General features: G+C 32.5%; 1 protein-coding gene across 4 annotated transcripts in view; it reads right to left on the minus strand.

Annotated features, from left to right (window-relative positions):
* The window catches only part of Cad87A (cadherin 87A), a 722801-nt gene that overhangs the window by 171998 nt on the left and 529865 nt on the right, over window positions 1-20938 (minus strand). For all 4 annotated transcript variants that reach the window (XM_072528743.1, XM_072528744.1, XM_072528741.1 and 1 more), the window contains one exon: window positions 8367-8410. In XM_072528743.1, the coding sequence (XP_072384844.1) occupies window positions 8367-8406 (40 nt within the window). In that variant the 5' untranslated portion in view covers window positions 8407-8410. The remainder of the gene's footprint in view (window positions 1-8366; window positions 8411-20938) is intronic.

Below are 20938 nucleotides of genomic sequence, written 5' to 3' on the forward strand. Positions count from 1 at the left end.
TCGGAAACACAGATGTTTGATTTTGCAGTCACATTCAATTTTCTCCAATACGTCAATTAGTCTTTTTAAATAATTTTTCCCTGACTTTATAATTGATGTTCAGATCCTATGAAATTGTTAAAAATAATATTAAGTTCATGCATTTTTGCCACCAATTCTTCTGGAGGTTTCCTTAGGTCGCCTTCGGATACTTGACCAATCCATGCGTAAGTGGTATCCGTAGTTTCAGGCAGATCTAATTTTTTACATATACAAACACAGACATATTCCAGTGCATCATAATGTAATTGGTCTGGTTCTTCTATGTCTGCCATCTATGTGTGTTTCTACCAAAAGATGTAGAATAAAATAATAAATGTTTACCTAGATTGTGTAATTATCTGCTCCACAATCCTCTTTGATTCCCGTTTGGAAAGCCTGTTCTGCCTTTTAAGTTGATTTATGGATAAACTTTTTGATTGTGATGATGTGAAGAAAAGGAACCGCGTCAGCCTTCAGTTTGGGTCTTTTCTTTGATTCATATTGCAGCAATATATGCTGCAAATTTCTTTTAAAGTCTTCCGGCTTAAAGTGTTTGGAACAAATCCTTAAGGTTTTAGTATTAAATTTGTTTTCACGGCAACAAACAATAACCCACTACCGAGTCCTTGGGAAAACTATAAAATATAACGGATTTATCGGCACCTCTTGTCTGATTATCACTCAAACAACTAGCTACTGCACGATTTTATGTTTAGCTTATAAACTATTCCTAGCAAAACCCCCCTAAAAAATACAAGAGGGGTATAAGTATGGTTAAGTATTAAGTATTGACTTAATAATAATTAAACATACCTCATAATATATCTTCTAAAAGATCAAAATGCTGTCCATATAAAGTAGGTATACCTACAAAGCCACTATCGCTAAAAAAACTCGCATAAAGAGTTGAAAATATTCCTAATAATAATTCTTTCTCACTAAAATGCCTACAAATCAACTTAAGTACATTGTAACTAACAAAAACACTTTAAAATCTTCTACAAGCTTACCAAAAACGCCAAAGGTTAAAACATTGATAAAATTCCCATTTTCGTGTAATTAAAGATTAAATAATAAAGTGCATGATGATGGCTCGAGTTATATAACATAACTAAAAAATTGTTAGAGTCAAAAAAACTTAACACGAGCTAGATTTCAAAATTTCACTTTAGTAAAATGCGGTAATATTTAAGATCTAAATTCCTCAATCTGAATCTTATTTAATCTCTTAAATACTTAATCCCTTTGAAGTTTATTTGAGTTATATCCCCATTATTCCACAAACTTGATCCTGAATTATTCTAACCTTCCGTTCGGGAATTAATAGATATTTAGTTAGCAATATAACTTCATTGATAATTCGGGATATTGGATGGCACTCTATCGATAAAGATAATTTATCATGAATTGGCAATGCTGTTGGTCGCCAGTATTAATGGCCGTCTCTGCTAATGTTGTCGATATCCGGTTCCTCTCTCCCATTTGATCAATTTACACGGCAGGAATTGGCTTTCAGACTAGACATTTACATAATGCAATCATCAGAAGATCCAATTTATCAATTGAATCTGTAATGTGACACAGAATTACCTTAGCAATTGTATTAAATGTTGCTTGTGTCATAAAAACATGTTTATATATATATATAGTAAACTCTTAAATATTGGGGAAATCTGCAAGAAAGACTCTAATGAGTATCAATTGTTTCGCCGAACGTTTTCGCCAAAGAGAATTAATTTGGCTTCTTCAGGGCTGAAAGAGAATAAATTATAATTAGCTACCATATATTAAAAACATTATTGATCTTACCGTAATTTAGAATTGTAGAGTTAGAATATTAAAAAACTTTGCTAGTAACAACATAATGATGTTTTTTGTTACTATGTGCAAAAAAAAGTTTTTTTAACGTTGGAAATGTATGGTAGCTTTGAACTTAAAACGTAAAGGTTTACCCAAGGTTAATCGAAAAACCCAATGTAACTACATTTAAAAGGAGGTAATTCTTTGAATTGTCGGCAATAACTAAATTTTTTGATTGTTAGAAAGTTTAAATGTGAGGTTCTGTTTTAGCCAGAACGCATGTGCTGACAAATTCAAGTTGTAGTTCTTTTGAATCTTTATGTCGTTAAGGTTCATTGGTAAAACCGAATGAAATTAAATCCCAGTATAGGGAAATATAATACCCAGAGTGGACGGCTACGAACAGCGTCTGACCCAGAGTGGGCGGCTGATACAGAACTCACCAACCCGTCTGGCAAGCGAGGTGTTTTAATGCCAAAAAACCCTATTCAGAAAACAAGTCGAATTATGAAACAAACGGAACCTAGAGAGGTAACAAGTAGAATATGTGACTCTACAGGTCTTCAGGCTCTGTAGTCGTCAATTTAGCCTATAGAATATTATGTTCTGATGGTTAAGAAATGTATTTATAAGAAGAAAAATAACAATGCATTTTACCATGGCTAATCACCTTTAGTCGATCTGACAAAAATTTTAAATAAAAAATTCTGAATTTTAATTGTATTTTTAGGAAGTGAAAAACAAACAAAAGTAAAGAAACTTATATGAATTATTCTAAAAGTTTAAAATTGCATGTTTTATTTTATGGTAATGGAGATATTCGTGACGGTATAAGAAGCAAGTCCTAATTATCATTATGCAACCTGATTCGAGAACTAGCGTAAACATTAATTTTTCCGCCGTATTTGATTAAAAATTTTCCTAATGAAAGTTCCTTTAGCACGAGAGGATAATTGAAAAACTTCCCGGATCTGTTTATGTATAGATTAGCACAAAACTCGTTAGACTATTTTATTAATAGTAGTGCATTTCGATGTAGATAGCATTAGATGTCTAGCTTTAGACAATATAAAAAATAAAATATTTTGAATATTGAATGTGCATTTACGACGAGATTATAAGGAAAATACAAAACCGTTGGTAATTTTCTATCCAGGACACTTCAACGAACATTAAGTACCCTTACTAGGTGGTACGACAAAGAAAAATTATCTGTCAATCCTAGAAATATAGTAGTAATCAGTTTCAAAAGGAGACCGAACCTACATAATATCTAGATGACCACTCTGTATCAAACGATCAAAGAGAACATATCAAAAACTAGATGTTATAAGTCATGTCTTATGGTCTAAATGCCAACAAAAAAATCACCAGAAAGAAGCTGAATAAGCTATAACGACAAATAAGCTTAATCATAATAGAAGCGATGTCCTTCATAAAGGTCATACTTGACCGTTCCTTCATTACATATACTACTACTACTTGTCGGTTTATAACGTTCTCCGCCGTTTTCCGACTTCCAATCGCCACTTAGACCGGTTGTTCCATAGATCTTCTTCTATGGCCCCCTCTCTCAGTTCTTTATTTATTCCTTCGCACATTCTTTGTATGTGTCCGAACCAGATAAGTTGTTTTGTTGTTAGGTCATCTGTGATTGTTCGTTTGATTCCCATTATTTCTCTAATGCGTTCGTTGGTAATCCTTTCTCTTCTAGATCTTCCTGCGGCTCTTCTCCAAAAATCCATTTCCGTCGCTTTCAGCGTTGACAGTGTTCTTTCTTTCAGTGGCCATACCTCACAGCTGTATAAAGTGATACTTTTTACTATAGTCTCATATATTCTCTTTTTATTTTCTTTGCTGATGGATTGGTCCCATAAAATGGTGTTTAACATTGTGATGGCTTTTCTCCCTGACGTATTTCTCTCTCTTATGGCTTTGTCTAATGTTCCATTTTGTGAAATAGTGATACCTAGGTATTTGTAGTCACAGCAGTGCTTTATCGTAGTGTTATCGTCTAATATGAGATCTTTTTATTCTGCTCCAATGCACAGGTATTCGGTTTTCTTTTTATTTACTTCTAGACCCCATATATCATACTCTAAGTGGGAGACAAGCAACATCCTTGTTTCAATCCTTTTGATGTTATAAATCCTGTTGTTATTTGTGTCCCTACTTTTATCTTTGTCATTGGTTGGTTGTATAGCACTTTGACGGCTTTTATTAATTCTATATTAATATTCGTGCTTTCCATTGATTGCCACAGCTTCTTCAGTGGAACGCTGTCGTAGGCTTTCCGTAGGTCTACGAACAACATATGAATCTCTTGATTCCTTGCCATCTTTTTTTCTATTATTTGGGTTAAGGAGAAAATGTGGTCAATAGTGGATCGACCCGTACGAAATCCTGCTTGTTCTTCTGCTTCATAATCTAAGTATTCTCTCTCGATTCGGTTCTTTAACATCTTTCCATATATTCGACTGATAGATCCGGTTACAGCTAATCCTCGGTAATTTTCACAATTATTTTTATCACCCTTTTTATGTATAGTGCTGAGGTATGATATCTTCTATTCCGTAGGGATTTCGCTTGTGTTTATGCATTCTTGAAAAAGTTGTCGAAGACATTCGTACAATTTGTTCGTTCTGTACTTAAACAATTCTCCGGGTATATCTCCTGGTCCGGGTGCTTTGTTCCTCTTCAGCTGTTTACATACATTCTTAATTTCCTCTGTTGTTAATCTTATTGGCGAGCCAACTATTGAAATTCTATCTTGGTTTTGATTTCTATGTTCCTGAAATTCGACTCTATTCTCTACCAAAAGTCCTTTGAAATACTCTTCCCAGTCTTCAGGTTTTATGCTCTGTATTACTTCTTTATTCTTTTCTTTTGTCAATTTTTTATCCTCCATTACATATACGGATGCATAAGGAGGCAAAGCTAGGAACATGCAGAAGGCGGATAAGATGCCAGGAAGCAGGGCGAAAGGATCAAATCTGGATAGACAATAAAAAATCGCCCAGAGTTAGAAATAGTACTAATGCAAACTAAATATAATTTCAAAATGCCCTTCATCGTCCTTTTTTCAGACAGGGGCGAATAGGAATCGAATAAAACGAATCTCATAATGGAATATCAATGCCCTAAATTAGGTGAAGGAGTTCAAACTGCAGTATACGAAGGGAAACTAAGACTAAGCCTTAGTGAACACTTAGGTAATCACTCCACGATCTTTCAAGCAGAACTTTTTGCTACAGATATGTGCCCACAGGTACTAATAAACAGGAATTGCAGGGACTGGGCTATAAAAATCATATCGGATGGGTAGGCCGAATCGAATCAAATTAACTCCAAGTAAGTTTGGAACTGTCTTCGGAATCTGATTCTGATCGGAAAAAGTAAAAAAGTAAGTTTAAAATAGGTGACTGGATATACTGGACACTGGTATTGAAGAGAACGAAAAAGCGGACCTACTTAAAGCGGACCTACTTGCCACAGAACAAATGAGACACTCATAGACCCAGAATCTTTCGTTAGCACAGCCAAAAGAACAATATCGGACTGGATGTAACGGATGAAACGTATCCACTGGTATGAACAGATGAGTCTCAAACATTCCAAGTTTTTTATGAACGTTCAAAGAAGACATCCAAAGATTTACAAGATATGAATAACAGGACACTGTCGTCTCAAGGGGCACATTTATAATATATTGATACATGATTATACATAATTTTTTGTCGAAGCATTTAGTAATGTATGTATTAACTACATTGATGACTAAATACTCCAGTCACTGTGGAGGAAAAGAGGTCAATACCTCTAAATTTTTTATAACTGAATCGATTTTGCTAATAATTTGGAATTAGGCTTATCTTACCTCCCTCTTCAAAAGTTATATATGCGATAGGTGAGCTTTTTATTTTTAAGGGGTGAAATCACCCCTTATTTAAAATTATGAAAAAATTTTATATTAAAGCATTTTATGGATTTAAATCGTGTTAAATTAGGTAATTGAAATATTGTCAATTATATTAATGGATATTGTGTACATTCTCAACCCTTAAATAATCTTAAAAACCACCCCTTTTCATAAAAATAATTGTAAAAAATCGTTTAACAGGTTCAAACGCTTTTGTAGTGCATTTATATCATCTACAATGTAATTCTCTGCGTTTATAAAATAATTTTGGTTGATTGCAACACTTCAACCCTTAAAAACTACCCACTATGTCAAAATATATAAAAAAATCTTTTTAAACAACTTCAAAAGTTTTTAATGTACATTTATATTCAAAAATTCCTTTCTTATTAATAAAATATTTTTTGATTGGTTGCTTATTTTCAACCCTTAAAAACCACCTCTATGCTCACGAAACAAATTCCCCTTTGGTAAACATCTAAATAAAAAAATTAAGTATACTCATGCTGTTCTTATTGTAAAAAATTATGCATGAAAATACTTTACATTAGAAAGTATACAAAATATATTTACAAAAATAAAAATTATTTACAATATATCAAATTATTCATTGTCTGAAGCGTCATTCTCGTCGTGTTCTAACTCCACCTCTTCGTTTATTGCAGGACAGTTTTGACAATTGTCGCCAGAGCATGTTCCACACGTAGCATTGCAAAATAGACCTAGTGTACGACAGCCACACGCTGAGCCACAACCCTTTTTGCAATTGCAAAAAATCAGTTTCAATAGTTCTTCTGGTGCAGGTGAACTTTTTATTTTTATTGGTTGTAAAATATCATCACTCTTGAACCATCCCCAATCCATTATATCAATCTCTTTGTTTCCAAGCCATATCTGAGTTTGTAAATAAACTCTTTTGATATGCTCATTCAGGGCACTTACAGTTGGTACAAGAGATGATAATTTAACTGCACTATTTTTAGTTGTGGCTTTAATAAACGATTCGTATCGCATTTGTTCAAGTAATGATGAATAATCTTCGACCTTATTCATTTTGTTCATGTGGGTGTCTTTGGCAAGGCCATACAGCAAAATTGTACAGTATCTCCCAGCTTCTAAAATGTCTTCGAGATCTGAAGTACTCCTGTCATTGGCGGCTTGCCCACGCAACTTCAAAGGAGTGTCGGTTCTCTGTGTTCGTTAGTTCTCTGAAGCAAATGTTCAGTTTAGAGGTGCCTATATTATATACATAACATATATATGTATGTATGTATTATATACATATTTGTGTGAGTGTTAGTGTGTCTGTTACCAGTTTTTCGAATATACTTGAATAAAGCATTTATATATACAGAAAATAAGTTGATGCTCCAAAATATAAATAACATGCTCCAAAATTTTTTTAGAATAACTCCGTTAATTTTTAAGCTACAGTGTCCATTAAAAAAATATTTTGAAGGTAATTTCAAAAGCTACAAGACTAAGTAGATTAAAATATGTTAAAATTCTTTCTTTTTAAATAGTAAAGGGACAAAGTGCTGATTACAGGTGTGTCAGCCGCTGTATCTCAAACTTCAATTGGCTATATCTCTATTATTTTTCGAGCTACAACAAAAATAAAAAAAACAAAATTTTTGTTAAGAAAAAAATTACATTTTGGTATAGAACCATTTTTCACGTATCTCTTATAGTTTTAGATTTATTTTGAAAAAATGTAAATTTTTAGATGATTAAAAAAAAGATTTTTTAATTTAAACATGATTTTTACAAAAAAATACGCATTTTAAACAGGCTAAACTTTTAAAACTTATAAATAACACTAAAATAAAATGAATTGTAGAAGTTATACGTTTAATTTCAATTCTGATCGAAATAGTGTTACTTATACTGCTCGTTTTTTTAAAAAACGCTAGAGTAATTCAAATTCTTTCCTTCGTATTTCGCTTTGTTTTAATCGAAATGGCTTTTAACATAGCTCATTTTAAAGGTTTTTCTAGCTCTTTAAAAAGTGTTGTATGAGTTTTTATCAAAAAAGATGTCCATTTTCCGATATTTGATGTTAAATGCATCGAGTATAGTATCCCAAAAACAAAAAGTCATCTTCAAACAATTATAAATCGCTTAGTATTATACTTATAAAACTTAATAAAACAACATTCTCTTTGTTTTTTTATAAGCTTTATTTTTGCTCATTATAGATTTTTCAAAAAAACGCTTTGTTTTTGAGTTATTCGTACAAAATCATTGGAAAACATGTTCTTTTTTGCGAAGTTTACTTTTTTAAGTGCGTATAACTCAAAAAGTATTAATTTAGCGAAAAAAAATTATATGACATTTTTTGTTTAAAATTTGATTCTATATCAATTCCCGGGGTTATTTTGAGTGTAAAAAGTTCAACCTCCTAGATGGGGTGCCAACCACCCCAGGGGTAGAAGCACAATCGGCACCATATAACTTATGGTTTTTAAATAATTTACTACCCACTGTAAAAATTTCAGATAAATCGGTGCAGTTATAAAAAATTTAAAGGGAAAATGCCACAGAAACTGGACTAAAAAGAAAGACCTGAAAACTTAAACACAAAAGGATTTATTGCATATTGTTACAATTTAGTATAATCACTTACCTTTTACGAGAAATATCAGCAAATAATTCCAAAACTTCATATTTCTGAAACAAAAAAAAAAATCAAAATTACTACCAATCCTTACTAAAAAAGATTAAAAAAGAAAGATTTTGTTATTTATTATAGTTTCATTACTATATCAAACTTTCATTAAGTTTTTTTTTAAGTATTCAGTAACTAAATCGGAACATTTTCTTCACAGTTCTAACTCAGGAGATTACAAGAGAGATTTCAAAAAGCGTTAAACGCCTTTTAAATAAATTACAAAAACGATACGTCCCAAAAACGATAACTGAAGCGAAGCCCTAAACTTATCGATTATACATTAGGGGTGAAGAATAATGGAAAACGAATCTTTCTCTGTGATTTCTGGCGAAATAACAATGAAATAAACAATTCTCTATACTAATTGGTTCTCGTGCAAGCTAATCATAAATTATACTCGGGATATCTTGATTTTCGGTTTCAAGTTGATCTCGGTTTCGTGATATTGTATATGAGGATAATTGATTTGCTATCCAGCTACTCAATTTAACTTATTTTTCAGAGATTTCTAAGTTTTTTTTAAAGATAAAATCGTGCTGATGAAGGTTTTGCTGAACATTAAAGAAAGAACTGAAGCGAAACCAAAATATCAGAGTAAACCACAAAAAATAAAATAGTCAATGTTCTGAAACGAGAAAGAAGGTTTACTATGGACTAAAATAGTAGAAAAAATAAGCTGCAGCATCAAAGGAAGTCATTGTAAATTTTAGAGGATAATGGGCAGTATTATTAGAGATACCGCTATTGAAATATTTGGAAAAATCACAGAAAAGATGTTTGGAAATAAAGATATTTTTCATCCACAAAGAAACTAAGTTCCTGTAGCTGGCTGTATACCATGTATCATAAAAAATTTATTTAAAAATTCCTTTATAAAAGGTACATAATTAAAACGTTCTGTGATGTGGCCCGATAGGGTAAAGGAATTTTTAAATAAATTTTTTAAAGTTATTCTCATTCTGCAAAAACCATATACAAAAATAACATAAAACCTTGGATTAATAGGGAATTAATATATCTGATCAAGTATAAAAGAAAGTTGTGAAACAAATATAGACGTACAAATCGCATAGAGAATTTACTAATTCATCGAGAATTTGCCGAAGATTTAAAGAAATCTCTATATGAAGCTCGTGTTGCCTCCGAAGAGAGTATGGCCATTAGTAATAACTGTAAAACATTGAACAAGTATATTAGATCTTCGTTGATAACAAAAGTTTCTATACCTTTACTGGAAATGATAATGGGGATATATCCCAAAGTAACTATGAGAATGCTGAAGTCCTCGCCAGTACTTTCTCTAAGGTTTTCTCTGTCGAACCCACTAATCATCAGTTGCCTAATATTACTTCGTCACGAGTTTCTTCTTTACTTGAAAATATAATCATTACTCCTGAAAAAGTTAAACATCATCTTCAAAGCCTAAAAAATAATTCGTCTCCTGGTCTCGACTTAATATCTTCTTTATTTTTAAAGAAATGTTCTGATGCTTTAGCTTATCCACTATTTATGATTATGTCCTTATCATTCACCACATATATTTTGCCTCCTATATGGAAAACCGCATCTGTAACACCGATTTTTAAAAAAGGGGACAAATTGAATCCTAATAACACTATAATATCTAAGATAATGGAATCTATTATTGCCGAGACAATATCTGATTTTCTGCAAAATGAACTGGTTATACCAGAACAGCAACATGGTTTTGTCAAAGGACTTTCTACAATGACAAATCTTCTCTGAATGAATGGTCAAGAGCATTAGACAGAAGAGCCCCGGTAAACATTATTTACCTCGATTTTGTTAAAGCTTTTGATCGAGTTCCAAAGCAAAGACTATTACATAAATTGGAAAACCTTGGTATCCGTGGTCAATTACTGAGATGGATCGACGCGTATTTAACAAATAGAAAGTTTTGTGTTAGAGTTGGAAACTCTTTCTCAGTTGGGAGAACGGTTTTAAGTGGGGTACCGCAAGGATCAATTTTGGCCCCACTTTTATTCATAGCATACTCAAGTGATCTACAATTTCACATTAAATGCAGTAAAGCTTTCTATGCAGATGACACGAAGCTATTTTCCGATCCCTACGTAAATTTCCAGTTACTACAAGATGACCTTGATTGCATATCGAAATGGTGCTCTACTTGGATGCTGCCTCTTAAATTACATAATGATCTAGGTGTCTTAATTAATAACAATCTAAGTTGGCCGGAACATATTTTGCATATTTCTAAAAAAGCTAACAGTAAATTATATCTACTAATTAAAACGTTTGCGAAAGTGTCATTTATGAGCTCGGTTCATCTGTATAAACTGTACATTCGTCCAGTTCTGGAATATTGCGGAACTGTTTGGTGTCATGTATTAGTGCGCGATCGTAATATTCTCGAAAACGTACAGCAGGAGTGCACTAGGATGATTTTTGGTCGCTCAAGACCTACGTATACATAAAGACTGAATATGGCCAATCTCACTACATTTGAACAACGTCGACATGGAAGCGATTTAATTATTACGTTTCGGATAGTAAAATAAAACTTTGGAAATTTGGGGGATATGTTTGTACTAGACAATGACAATCGTCTTCGTGGCCACAAACTTAAGTTTAAAAAGGAAACTTTTTTAACAACAACTAGACAATTTTTTCTCTGTAATCGAGTGTTCCTCGATGTACTCGAGAGTATATGGAATAGCCTTCCGGCTGAGATCATAGATGCTCCATCTGTCAATATTTTCAAAAATAAACTTAATGACCATTTGCTCAATAGTTGAACATTTAATTTGTACTAAACACTTGCTATTACCTATGTTTTTGTATGTTTATTTAGTTAGTTAGTGCTTAATATGTAACTATTGTAATGTAACCATTTAATTGCACACTATATAACATTGTATTCACATGGGCATATGGGTTTTGCGACCACTGTTCAAATTTATTGTAAAATAAAATAAATAAATAATAATAACATTAGCCAGCTTTTTACCTTTAAGCTTTCATTGATATAATTTCTGTTTGAGCTTTCAGTTATTTTTTAGGCCTTCAGCTATCTCGTATAGGACTTGCTGTAGAGAAAAGTTCGACAATTTATTTAATAAAATATGTTTGTGTAAATTTTTGTGTTATGCTTTGATATCTCTTGAGATCGTTCTTGCTACCATTGTTTGTCTTGGAAATTAGCTGAACTACCTCTGTGAAGAGCTAGACAGGGTCGGGAACTCCATCATTGTCTTTCTGGTTGTACAGAAGAGATACTTTAGCTAAGATTGACCTGCTTATGATCCTAAGTCAATCGTGTATTTCAAAACAGTTTAAACCAGGTGGTTAGTACATAATATATTGGCGCCCAACGTGGGGCTCCAATGTGTAATTAAGAAAGAAGGACAATTTAGTAGGATAAAGAGAGTATCTAAAATGTCCATCTAAAGATGCTTATACTACAATATATATTAATTATAATTTGTATATTTAAATTTAAGTATTCGTACTCCTTGCGGTATACCTTGCATGTAGTGACTAGACACTATTATTCATGCCAAAATAAAAAGCACGATGTTTAAGGCATGCCCCACATCGAGAAATAATTACACAATACAAAGAATTGAATTACTGGAAGATCCTTAAAGAGATAGGAGAGGAAGATCAAAGCAAACTTGGTGGTGGAGGTTTAGGGGGGACATGTCTGGGGGAAAAGGATTGATGTATGGCCCAAAGAAGTATGTCGATTTTTATGTAGGAAGTTATGGGAAATATGATTAGGGAATCCGTCTCCGCATAGGGATAAAGACAGAATGAATTAATTGTCGACACGAAACAGTAAAGAAGCATATTATTAATAAAACTAATTTTTAAAATTATTGGTACATTTCCAAATACAAATCTAATTTAGCTTTATTTTCAAAAAGGCAAACATTTCGTATATATTTTTAAATAGTAAATACTTCAACAATTTATAAAAACTAGCAAAATATAACACAACAAAAATTAAATAAAATTTGTTGTTAATAACGCAGTTTACTAATATAAATAAGTATTTAAATAACATAAAAAGCTGCGACAAACTTAGCAAATAAAATACAAACTGCAGCTGTGGTTAAGCTGAAGAAACAGTAATTTGTACTCCTAGTCCTTAAAACCCTCGAAGTTCTTACGCGGCCGCTGACAGTCCGATTTAAATAATTGGCTTGTTGCGACTTTGACGACACTAGACTCTAATTCTAGAGGTTATGCAACGTTCTAGTCCTCGTTAATTATAGACTGCTATGCAAAGGACGATGGGCCATCCTTCAAAGTTTGTTTTTAGTGCGAGTGGAGGTACCTACCACCGCACGTTTCCGTGTCGGTCGGAGTTACTATACAAACAAGTTATAGAGTGCAACAGTCGCGTCAAGTGAGACGTCTCGCAATTAGAACTGAAGGAACAAGAGCATGCGATAGTTTTAGGCCAGGTATTGAACAATTTAATACTAAAACGTTGTCAGGAAAAGTGGTATTATAATAGACAACGGAGAATTTGTGATTTTTATTTTATTTATAATATACATAGGCATTAGACAAAAAAATAGAACAAATAAATAAATAATTAATATATCAAGGTACCTTGCTACAGTGCTGTCTGTTCTAGATAAATAATTTCAATAATCGTCGCCGTGGATGTGAAGAGAGCTAACCAACAAAAGTCAGTTTCGAGGTAATGAGCATTTTAGATTACCATGTCCAGGAAAAATACATTTTAGCTTATAACTTTCCTGTTCATTGAACTATTCCTAAAATTTTTTTTAGGATTTATCAAACAAACTGTTACCTACTTTGTACTGAACCAAACACTAATAAAACATTGATTTGTATGAGGGTAGAAGGGTGATATTATGCTTAAAATGTTTAATTTTGATACAAAAATAACACAAAAGTATGAGAAATTCAATTTAGTTTTTAGTCTTTAACATTGAATATACAGAAATCTTATTATTTTATCGCTACTCGGATTCCGAATCGTCTGCAGCGATTCTCTCTATTGGTTTTAAAAGTCGGAGGTATTAATCATGGTAGGTGGCTGGGATAGTACCTGACCTACAAAGATCTTGTAGATTTTTTAGTTTCTTAGGCTCTGTTCCTAAAGCAGAAGGATACAGTTTCGGAACCTCACTGAAAACATTGTTGTCAACTAGAGTGTTTCTACGAATGCACAATTGTTTGAAGTCTACCTGACTAAGTTGTGTTTTATAGAAGACTATATTAAGGTGTTCTTTTCTATATTGCAGCCATTTGATATTTAGCCACTTCATAACATCGCCATCGACTGTCTTTGTTTTGTTAACAATTAATTTTTCGCTGTAAGTTTTAAAATCTAAAAAATGGCTGTAATCTAATTCCTTAACGACGTATAAAGGGTGATTTACTTTGGCTGTTCTTGCCACTGTGTACCACCCGTCAGGCACATATATATTTATTTTTCGTCCCCTACTTTCAATCGCAAAATGAACGCTGTCGCATTCCATTTCGGAATGTCCGGATTCCATGAACTTTTGATTAATAATTTGTAAATTATAAAAAGTAGACAAAGCTTTTATAAACATTGCAGATAAAATGGAATTTCTATTTTGACCTGTTGCAGTATCAGAATAAAATGTTACTTCACTCACTTCAGATGGTAGCTCAGAAAGCATGTCGCTACTTCTGATGATCCTTTTGTACCATTCAATTCATGCCACATGTAGTTAATAGCAACAGTAGTTTTGAGATTATACGCCGTAAAATTATAGGTTTTTAGTTTCCGTTTATAATATAATTGCCCCAATTCTAATTGGGGAGTCAGTAAAAGCTTTTCCATATCCATAGTGAAGGTGCTGAAAATATTATCAATTTTAGCACGGTCTTTGTCAATTTTCTTATGCTCTCTAGTCTCCTTCTTTCGAAGTTGATGTAGATTGTATTCATCTTGATGTTTTTCTTTTTCGTCTTCGGTTTTATTTGTGAATTACGTGCAAAAGCTACATTGGTCTTTTTTTGGTTTATGGAAACCATAGTTAAATTCGGTGCTGAATATATGTTTATAATAATAAAACGACACTGAAAATTCCTGATAATCTTCGCAGTATTTTAAATAACCCTGGTAAAGTCGTTTTTCAGACAAATCAGAAGGTAAGTATTACCTCTTGGTTGAACTTCGACAATAGTGAGAATCAATCACCGGTAGTGATTTAATGTGATTACGTACTACCTCCTTTTGATTATCTGGGATTTTATTAGGGGGAACTTTTCGACCTCTCGTGTCCTCCTCTATGATACCTGACGACTTTGACTTTTTTTAAAGCCGTTTCAACTTTTTTTTCAGATATATCAAATGTACCCAGAAAAAACTTTTTACCTTAAATTGTACACCATAGTGTATTTGCGTCTAGAGGCGGTATTTTCATTATTTGTTTTATATCGCCGATTAGGTATTTTTTGCGTAATTCTACTACTGATAAAGCTCCTCTTTCATCTTGAATGGAGTCAAAAACATCAAATAATTTTTGCCTCTTTTCCTGGCTAATTTTTTCTGCACACCTATAATGACATTTACAATTACCGGGCTTAACAGATTTTCCTCTAACAATATTACCTTTTTGCGAAAGATGTTCCTTTCCAGAAAGTCTGAGGCTTCCTTGTTGATTGCGTTTCCAAGTTGATGGAAGTCTTTTGCGTTTACGTGATGTAGATGTAGATACGATGTGGATAATGTCTCCTCTTATGTATCTACAATATTCACATTTACTAATAGCTTCCTATATCAGATTGTAAATTTGCAAATTTAACAAAAAAAAGATATCAAAAATTACAGCAAATGGTACAACCATTCAACACAGCGACCGAGGCATACAAAATGAAAATATCTACATATAAGACGAAATGTTAGTGTTGTCCAGAGAACACAGTTTATTTTTTTATTTAAAACACTTATTCCACATCGACCACGCAGGGTTATTAGTGGGATGACAAACACAATAGTTTTAATATGATTGTGTACTTTTAATAGTGTAATACAATTTTATATCTCTTAAATAATTACATATATTTAAATTTTTAGCTGTTTTTGTATCTGTTTTATCTGCCAGGATGATCGTCTGAAATTCCATGCATTCTTCTTTGATTTTGGAAACATGGGCAGTCAAGCAGGAAGTGTTTCACTGTCAATGAAATAAAGCAGTTGTTGCAAATTAGTGGTGGATCTTTACTGATTAAAAATTTGTGTGTGACAGCAATATGACCAATTCTTAAACGGTTTATAATTACTTGATCTCGTCTACTTGTGAGGTTATTCAAAGAGCTGTTCACGTTTGGCCATATTGGGTTTAATTTGGTTGCTGAATTTTCCCAGTAATTTTGCCAAATGTTATTGCAATGAACTTTAATCAGATGTTTCATGTCACTATAAGGATATTTTGTAATCTCTGTAGTATCTTTTAAGTTAATACGGCTTGTAGTTGCTAGTTGATCTGCTTTTTCATTTCCATAGATTCCAGTGTGCGATGGTACCCAAATGGAAGCTGTGTCCTTTCCCATGGAATGAAGTATTTCTAATTCATTTTTTATTGCTTGTGGATTTGTTGTATACATTTGCTTTCATTTCAATATCGCATTACGTGAATCTGTAATGATGACGAACTTCATCGTGCTACTCGTTTTGAAAAAAAATTAAGGCAGTTAGTTATTTAGTTATTTTTGTTACTTTTGTTCTCTTTCTAAATTGTTTATTTTAAATTTTACCATTTTTCTCTAAAATATACATTAAATCAAAATTAAGAAGGTTTTGCAGTGTAATCGTAAGTAACGTTCAAGTCCTGGCCTACATATGAACTTTAGCCATTGCCTCGGCATCTGCATTCTCACTGATTTAACTGTTGTCATTTACAAGAATGCGAACGTAAACCGTCAAGGGGATGGGGGTAACACGGTAGTGAGAAACGTATAATTGAGTTGTGGAATTGTGCAAAGTTTATGAGATCAGACAAACTCAGAAATATTACGGTTGACGTGTTTGCTAGTTCGTTTTTGTTTAAGTTGACGTTAGGGTAGCAGAGCAAACGGACCGTACAGTTTCCAGAACATATCCAAATTTGCTACAAAAATTAGTTATAACTTATGAAAGTTAAAATGGGTAAAGGTATTTAACGTTATTTGCAACAAACCATACTGAATAACTTAAAATCACATCCAGTATAAGAAAATTAACATCCTAATTCTAAAATTAACGATACCGTTATAACTAAAGCTCGGATTATAGGCAAATTTTGCCTATTTTGCCTATTATAATTGTTTTTTGCACTTTTTGCCTTTTTTCGTAAATTCCGCCTATTTGTGCCTTTTTTAAAATTTCATGGTACTACCCATGATATTATTCTATTACTAAACCATTCTATAATAAAATTTTGGGTCAATAATAAAATATCAATGGTTTGTTAATATAACAGATTTCTAGGAAAATGTACCTGATCGAGACTTGAGGGTAAATAATTTAAAATCCCTAAGCTTTATTAGTTTATCATCAGTTGTACAGTCGGTTACTGTATCAGAGTTTAGTCACAAATTGAAATATCCTAGTTTAGTTTTGTTGCGTATACCGAAAAGCAAAGAACACGTTTTAAAACGTTTTAGACATTTGTGTGACAAGATGACATCTAAATTAAGGCTATGGATCGCACCTGATTCGGAACTTTCTCTAGAAGGAGATGGAGCATTTTGTAAACCATGCGGCTAATCGGTAAGTTTTATTTTTTCTCTTTTTTTCTCGTCCCACAACATAACTAAATTCTAAAGCGGTTTTAGAATTGTAATTATTTTTTTTTTAATTCTCAGTTTTCAAGTAGAAAAAAGTACTTTATTGACCAGCATTGTGGAACCCCACTTCATAAACGTAATTTGGAAAAATTAAATTCCTCTAAGTTAGCCCAAATATCTCTGCGGGATAGTTTAAGCAGTTCAAAAAAAAGGAGGAAGATGCATTTAAATTTGATTTATGCCAGATGATGATTGCATCCAACATTCCTCTATATAAAGTTAATAACCCTAGTTTTAAATGCTTTTTCGAAAAATGTCTTAATAAATCCTTACCGGACGAGAGTACATTGAGAAAACATACTGTGGAAAAATGTTATGTGGAATGTATTTCAAAATCTAAGCGGGAGTTAGAGGGCAATTTTTTGTATATTATCGTGGATGAAATGACAGATGTATGCGGCAGGTATATAGCTAATTTAATGATTGGAATTTTGAACGAAAACTTTGCGAGAAAACCTTATTTAGTTGCCGTTAAATAATTGGAAAAAACAAACAATTTAACAATAAGTCAATTTATACAAGATAGTTTAACAAACCTCTTTTTACCCAACGCTATACCAGCGAATAAAATAGTTTTAATGCTTTCAGATGCTGCGGCATATATGTTAAAAGCTGCTGTTACTTTACACTGATTCGAAAACAACTATAACTCTGTTACTTCCATGAGAACATTATAAATAGTTCGTCCATCGAGCCAATATTAAAAAATCTTTATAAATTCGAAATTCGCAAAAAGCACTACTGATTAAGATCCCTTTCAATGAACCACAAACAATCCGATGCTCCCATCACTACTCGGTAGGCTCTAGAAATTTATTTGGCGACAGGTAAGTTCTGTGAGGTTATAATTTATGAGTTATACCCCGCACATTAGTTGTGGAACATGTATATCTCGAGCAGGCAGGAAACACCTTGCGTCTTGCCAGATTCACCAACAGATACAGCCAGTCAACTAGGACTACGTTGTGGAGGCGCCGCCGGCAGTAACGCTGCCGGCTGACGACAAAGATAAACAAACGGTATTATTCTAGGGGATATAAATTATTAGCGCCGGAATAAGCCGGGCTAGTATCACATCTAATTAATCAGCACGTGAACAGTTCACAAATTTACTAAACGGAAATTGACAGATACTACTTATTATAAACAGTATAGTAAAAACAGTATTCTGTAAAAACTAGGAGATATCTATTGTCTAAAAATCTATACAGTAAGGCTCGAAACATAATTTTCGATGTAACAATACTTACATTGTTAAATATACAGGGTAATTCTTTAGAAATTCCAGTTATACGTTTTAGTGAAATTTTACCATATTATTACGCATTTGGATAGAAAAGCTTTTGAACTGCTTGTTTTATCCATAAAAAGATAGCAAAAATGAATGATTTTAAAATTTTAACTTTTGCAAAATACACCCTATTCGCCAGATTTCACTCTCTGTTATTTGTGTCCTTCAAAGTGAAGATGATTTACAACGTATGCTGCTTCAATTTAATATAGCTGCCAGAAAATTCAACTTTAGAACGTTCAATAATGTCTTTATTTAGCAATTCATCTTCAAAATTGTCTTCATTTTGATCTCTCGCTAGGGTATAGAATGTTGCTGTAGATTAGAATGATTGAATCTTTTCAACTTTACAGTCACTTCCATTGGATAAAATAGTACCTAAACCTTCTCTTCCATACATAAAAAGTTCTGTTACATATCTGGTTTTAATATGGAATTAATTATAGAAATTTTCTTCACGGATTGTTTAGTGGACTCCTTAAAAAATGGCTTCACTGCACAGTGATTTTAACAAAAATATATTTATTAAGTTAACGAATAGACACATATCTATATTATAAATATGAGCTTATATGAGCTTATATTATACAACATATTATGTACCGGGTGGTCCAATAAGCTGATCTCTCAGCTATATATCAGAAACTATTCATGTTATAACTTTAGGAGAAAAAATTCCTTAGTAAAAGTGGCCAAGAGAAATTGCTGGAAATAACTTTCAAGTTTCTGGGTTAACCGCTAGGAGGCGTAACCTGTGAAGAAAACTTTGAAAACCAGTTTTTTGGGAAATTCTGCACAAAGTTGTTTGAGTACTTTTTTTATTTTTTCAAATAAAGGGTGTGGGGGAGTGGGAAAGTATTTATGGATAAATACCTATAACTTTGGTTTGGATCAACCGATTTTAACGAAATTAGTGTCATTAGAAAGAGTGTTGATGAAGTAATTTACATCTACTATAAAATAATTGCATTTAGTTTTAATTGTCATAGGTAGAGGGTACTTTCGTTTAGAAAAAAATTAAAATTTGTTTTTCATCAAAATGTTTAATGGAAACACCTATTTATTGTAAATTATAATGGAACTGGATTAAATTCGTAACAAAATGGCGCAAACCGCATGTTAATAGCTTTTCTCGAACTCGAGTTATAAATAAAAACGCATAAACATAAGTAAGTATAGTATTGACTCACCCTGTATCATAAATTAAATTAAAAAATAAGTCAGTAGATACTTTCAAAATTTTTTTATAGCAGAAGAATCTTAATGTTGATACCTATTTTAACCATTGTTATTCCATATGATTAAAAATAGTTTTTTCGAAACCAAGTAAGCTACGACAATGAATTTGACGGGGAATTCATATTGTTTATTTATTAACAGCAATCAAAACATTGTTAAGAAGTGTTATATTATAATTTGAATTGAAGATTGCACTTTTTTCAATAGATATTAAGATTGGTAATATTAGTAATTAATTATCAGTACTAATAATTCGTGATGAGTATATCAAATGCAGAATTGTATGATATGATTGGAGTTTATTTCGAATGTCACCAAAATGCCGCTATTGCCTCACGTATATATTCTGTAAGATATCCTGACAGGAGACATTATAGCAAAGAGGTATTTGAAAGAAAGGCAAGAAGATTAAGAAAAACTGGTAGTTTTCATCCTCCTTGTTTTAAACGACGTACTAGAGGTATGACCGAAGATAATTCAATCAATGTTCTTGCTTTAATTCAACAGAATCCACATATAAGTAGTCGGCAAATCTCTATAGAATTAAACATACCCAAAACTACTGTTCTAAGGACTTTAAAACATCACAGGTTGGTTTTTCATATTATAAAGTGAACGTTTAGGTCAGAAACTTGGAATTCCCTTTAAACTTTAGATTCAACTGTTATTTTAATATTCCGATAAAAACGGCAACACGGCGCTGTTATCCTTTTATCCGTTTCTTAAGAATACTTATGCACTATTTAACTTGTGAAACAATTGTGGATTTTCCAAAATTTTTTGAGTTTTAGTAAATATAGTGGTTTCTTTTTCACCAATATTTGTTGTTCTGTTTTTTAGACTGCATCCTTATCATGTAGTTCTCCACCAAGCTTTACATGAGAGAGATTTTGATGCAAGGCTGAATGAATGCAATTGGATGTTAGGTCTGCTAGAAGAACAACCGCATATCATGTCAAAGATTTTGTGGACAGACGAGGCTAAGTTTAATAGTGCGGGTGGTGTTAATCTGCATAATATGCATTATTGGGCTGAAGAAAATCCGCACTGGATACATGAGGTGCAGGTTCAAGGTAGATGGAGTCTTAATGTTTGGTGTGGTATCGTTGATGGAAAGATCGTAGGTCCATATTTCTTTGATATAACTTTAAATGGCGAAACATGTAAAGGCGAA

This window comes from Diabrotica undecimpunctata, chromosome 4 (assembly GCF_040954645.1).
Source record: "Diabrotica undecimpunctata isolate CICGRU chromosome 4, icDiaUnde3, whole genome shotgun sequence".
In the NCBI taxonomy this organism is placed as follows: Eukaryota; Metazoa; Arthropoda; class Insecta; order Coleoptera; family Chrysomelidae; genus Diabrotica; species Diabrotica undecimpunctata.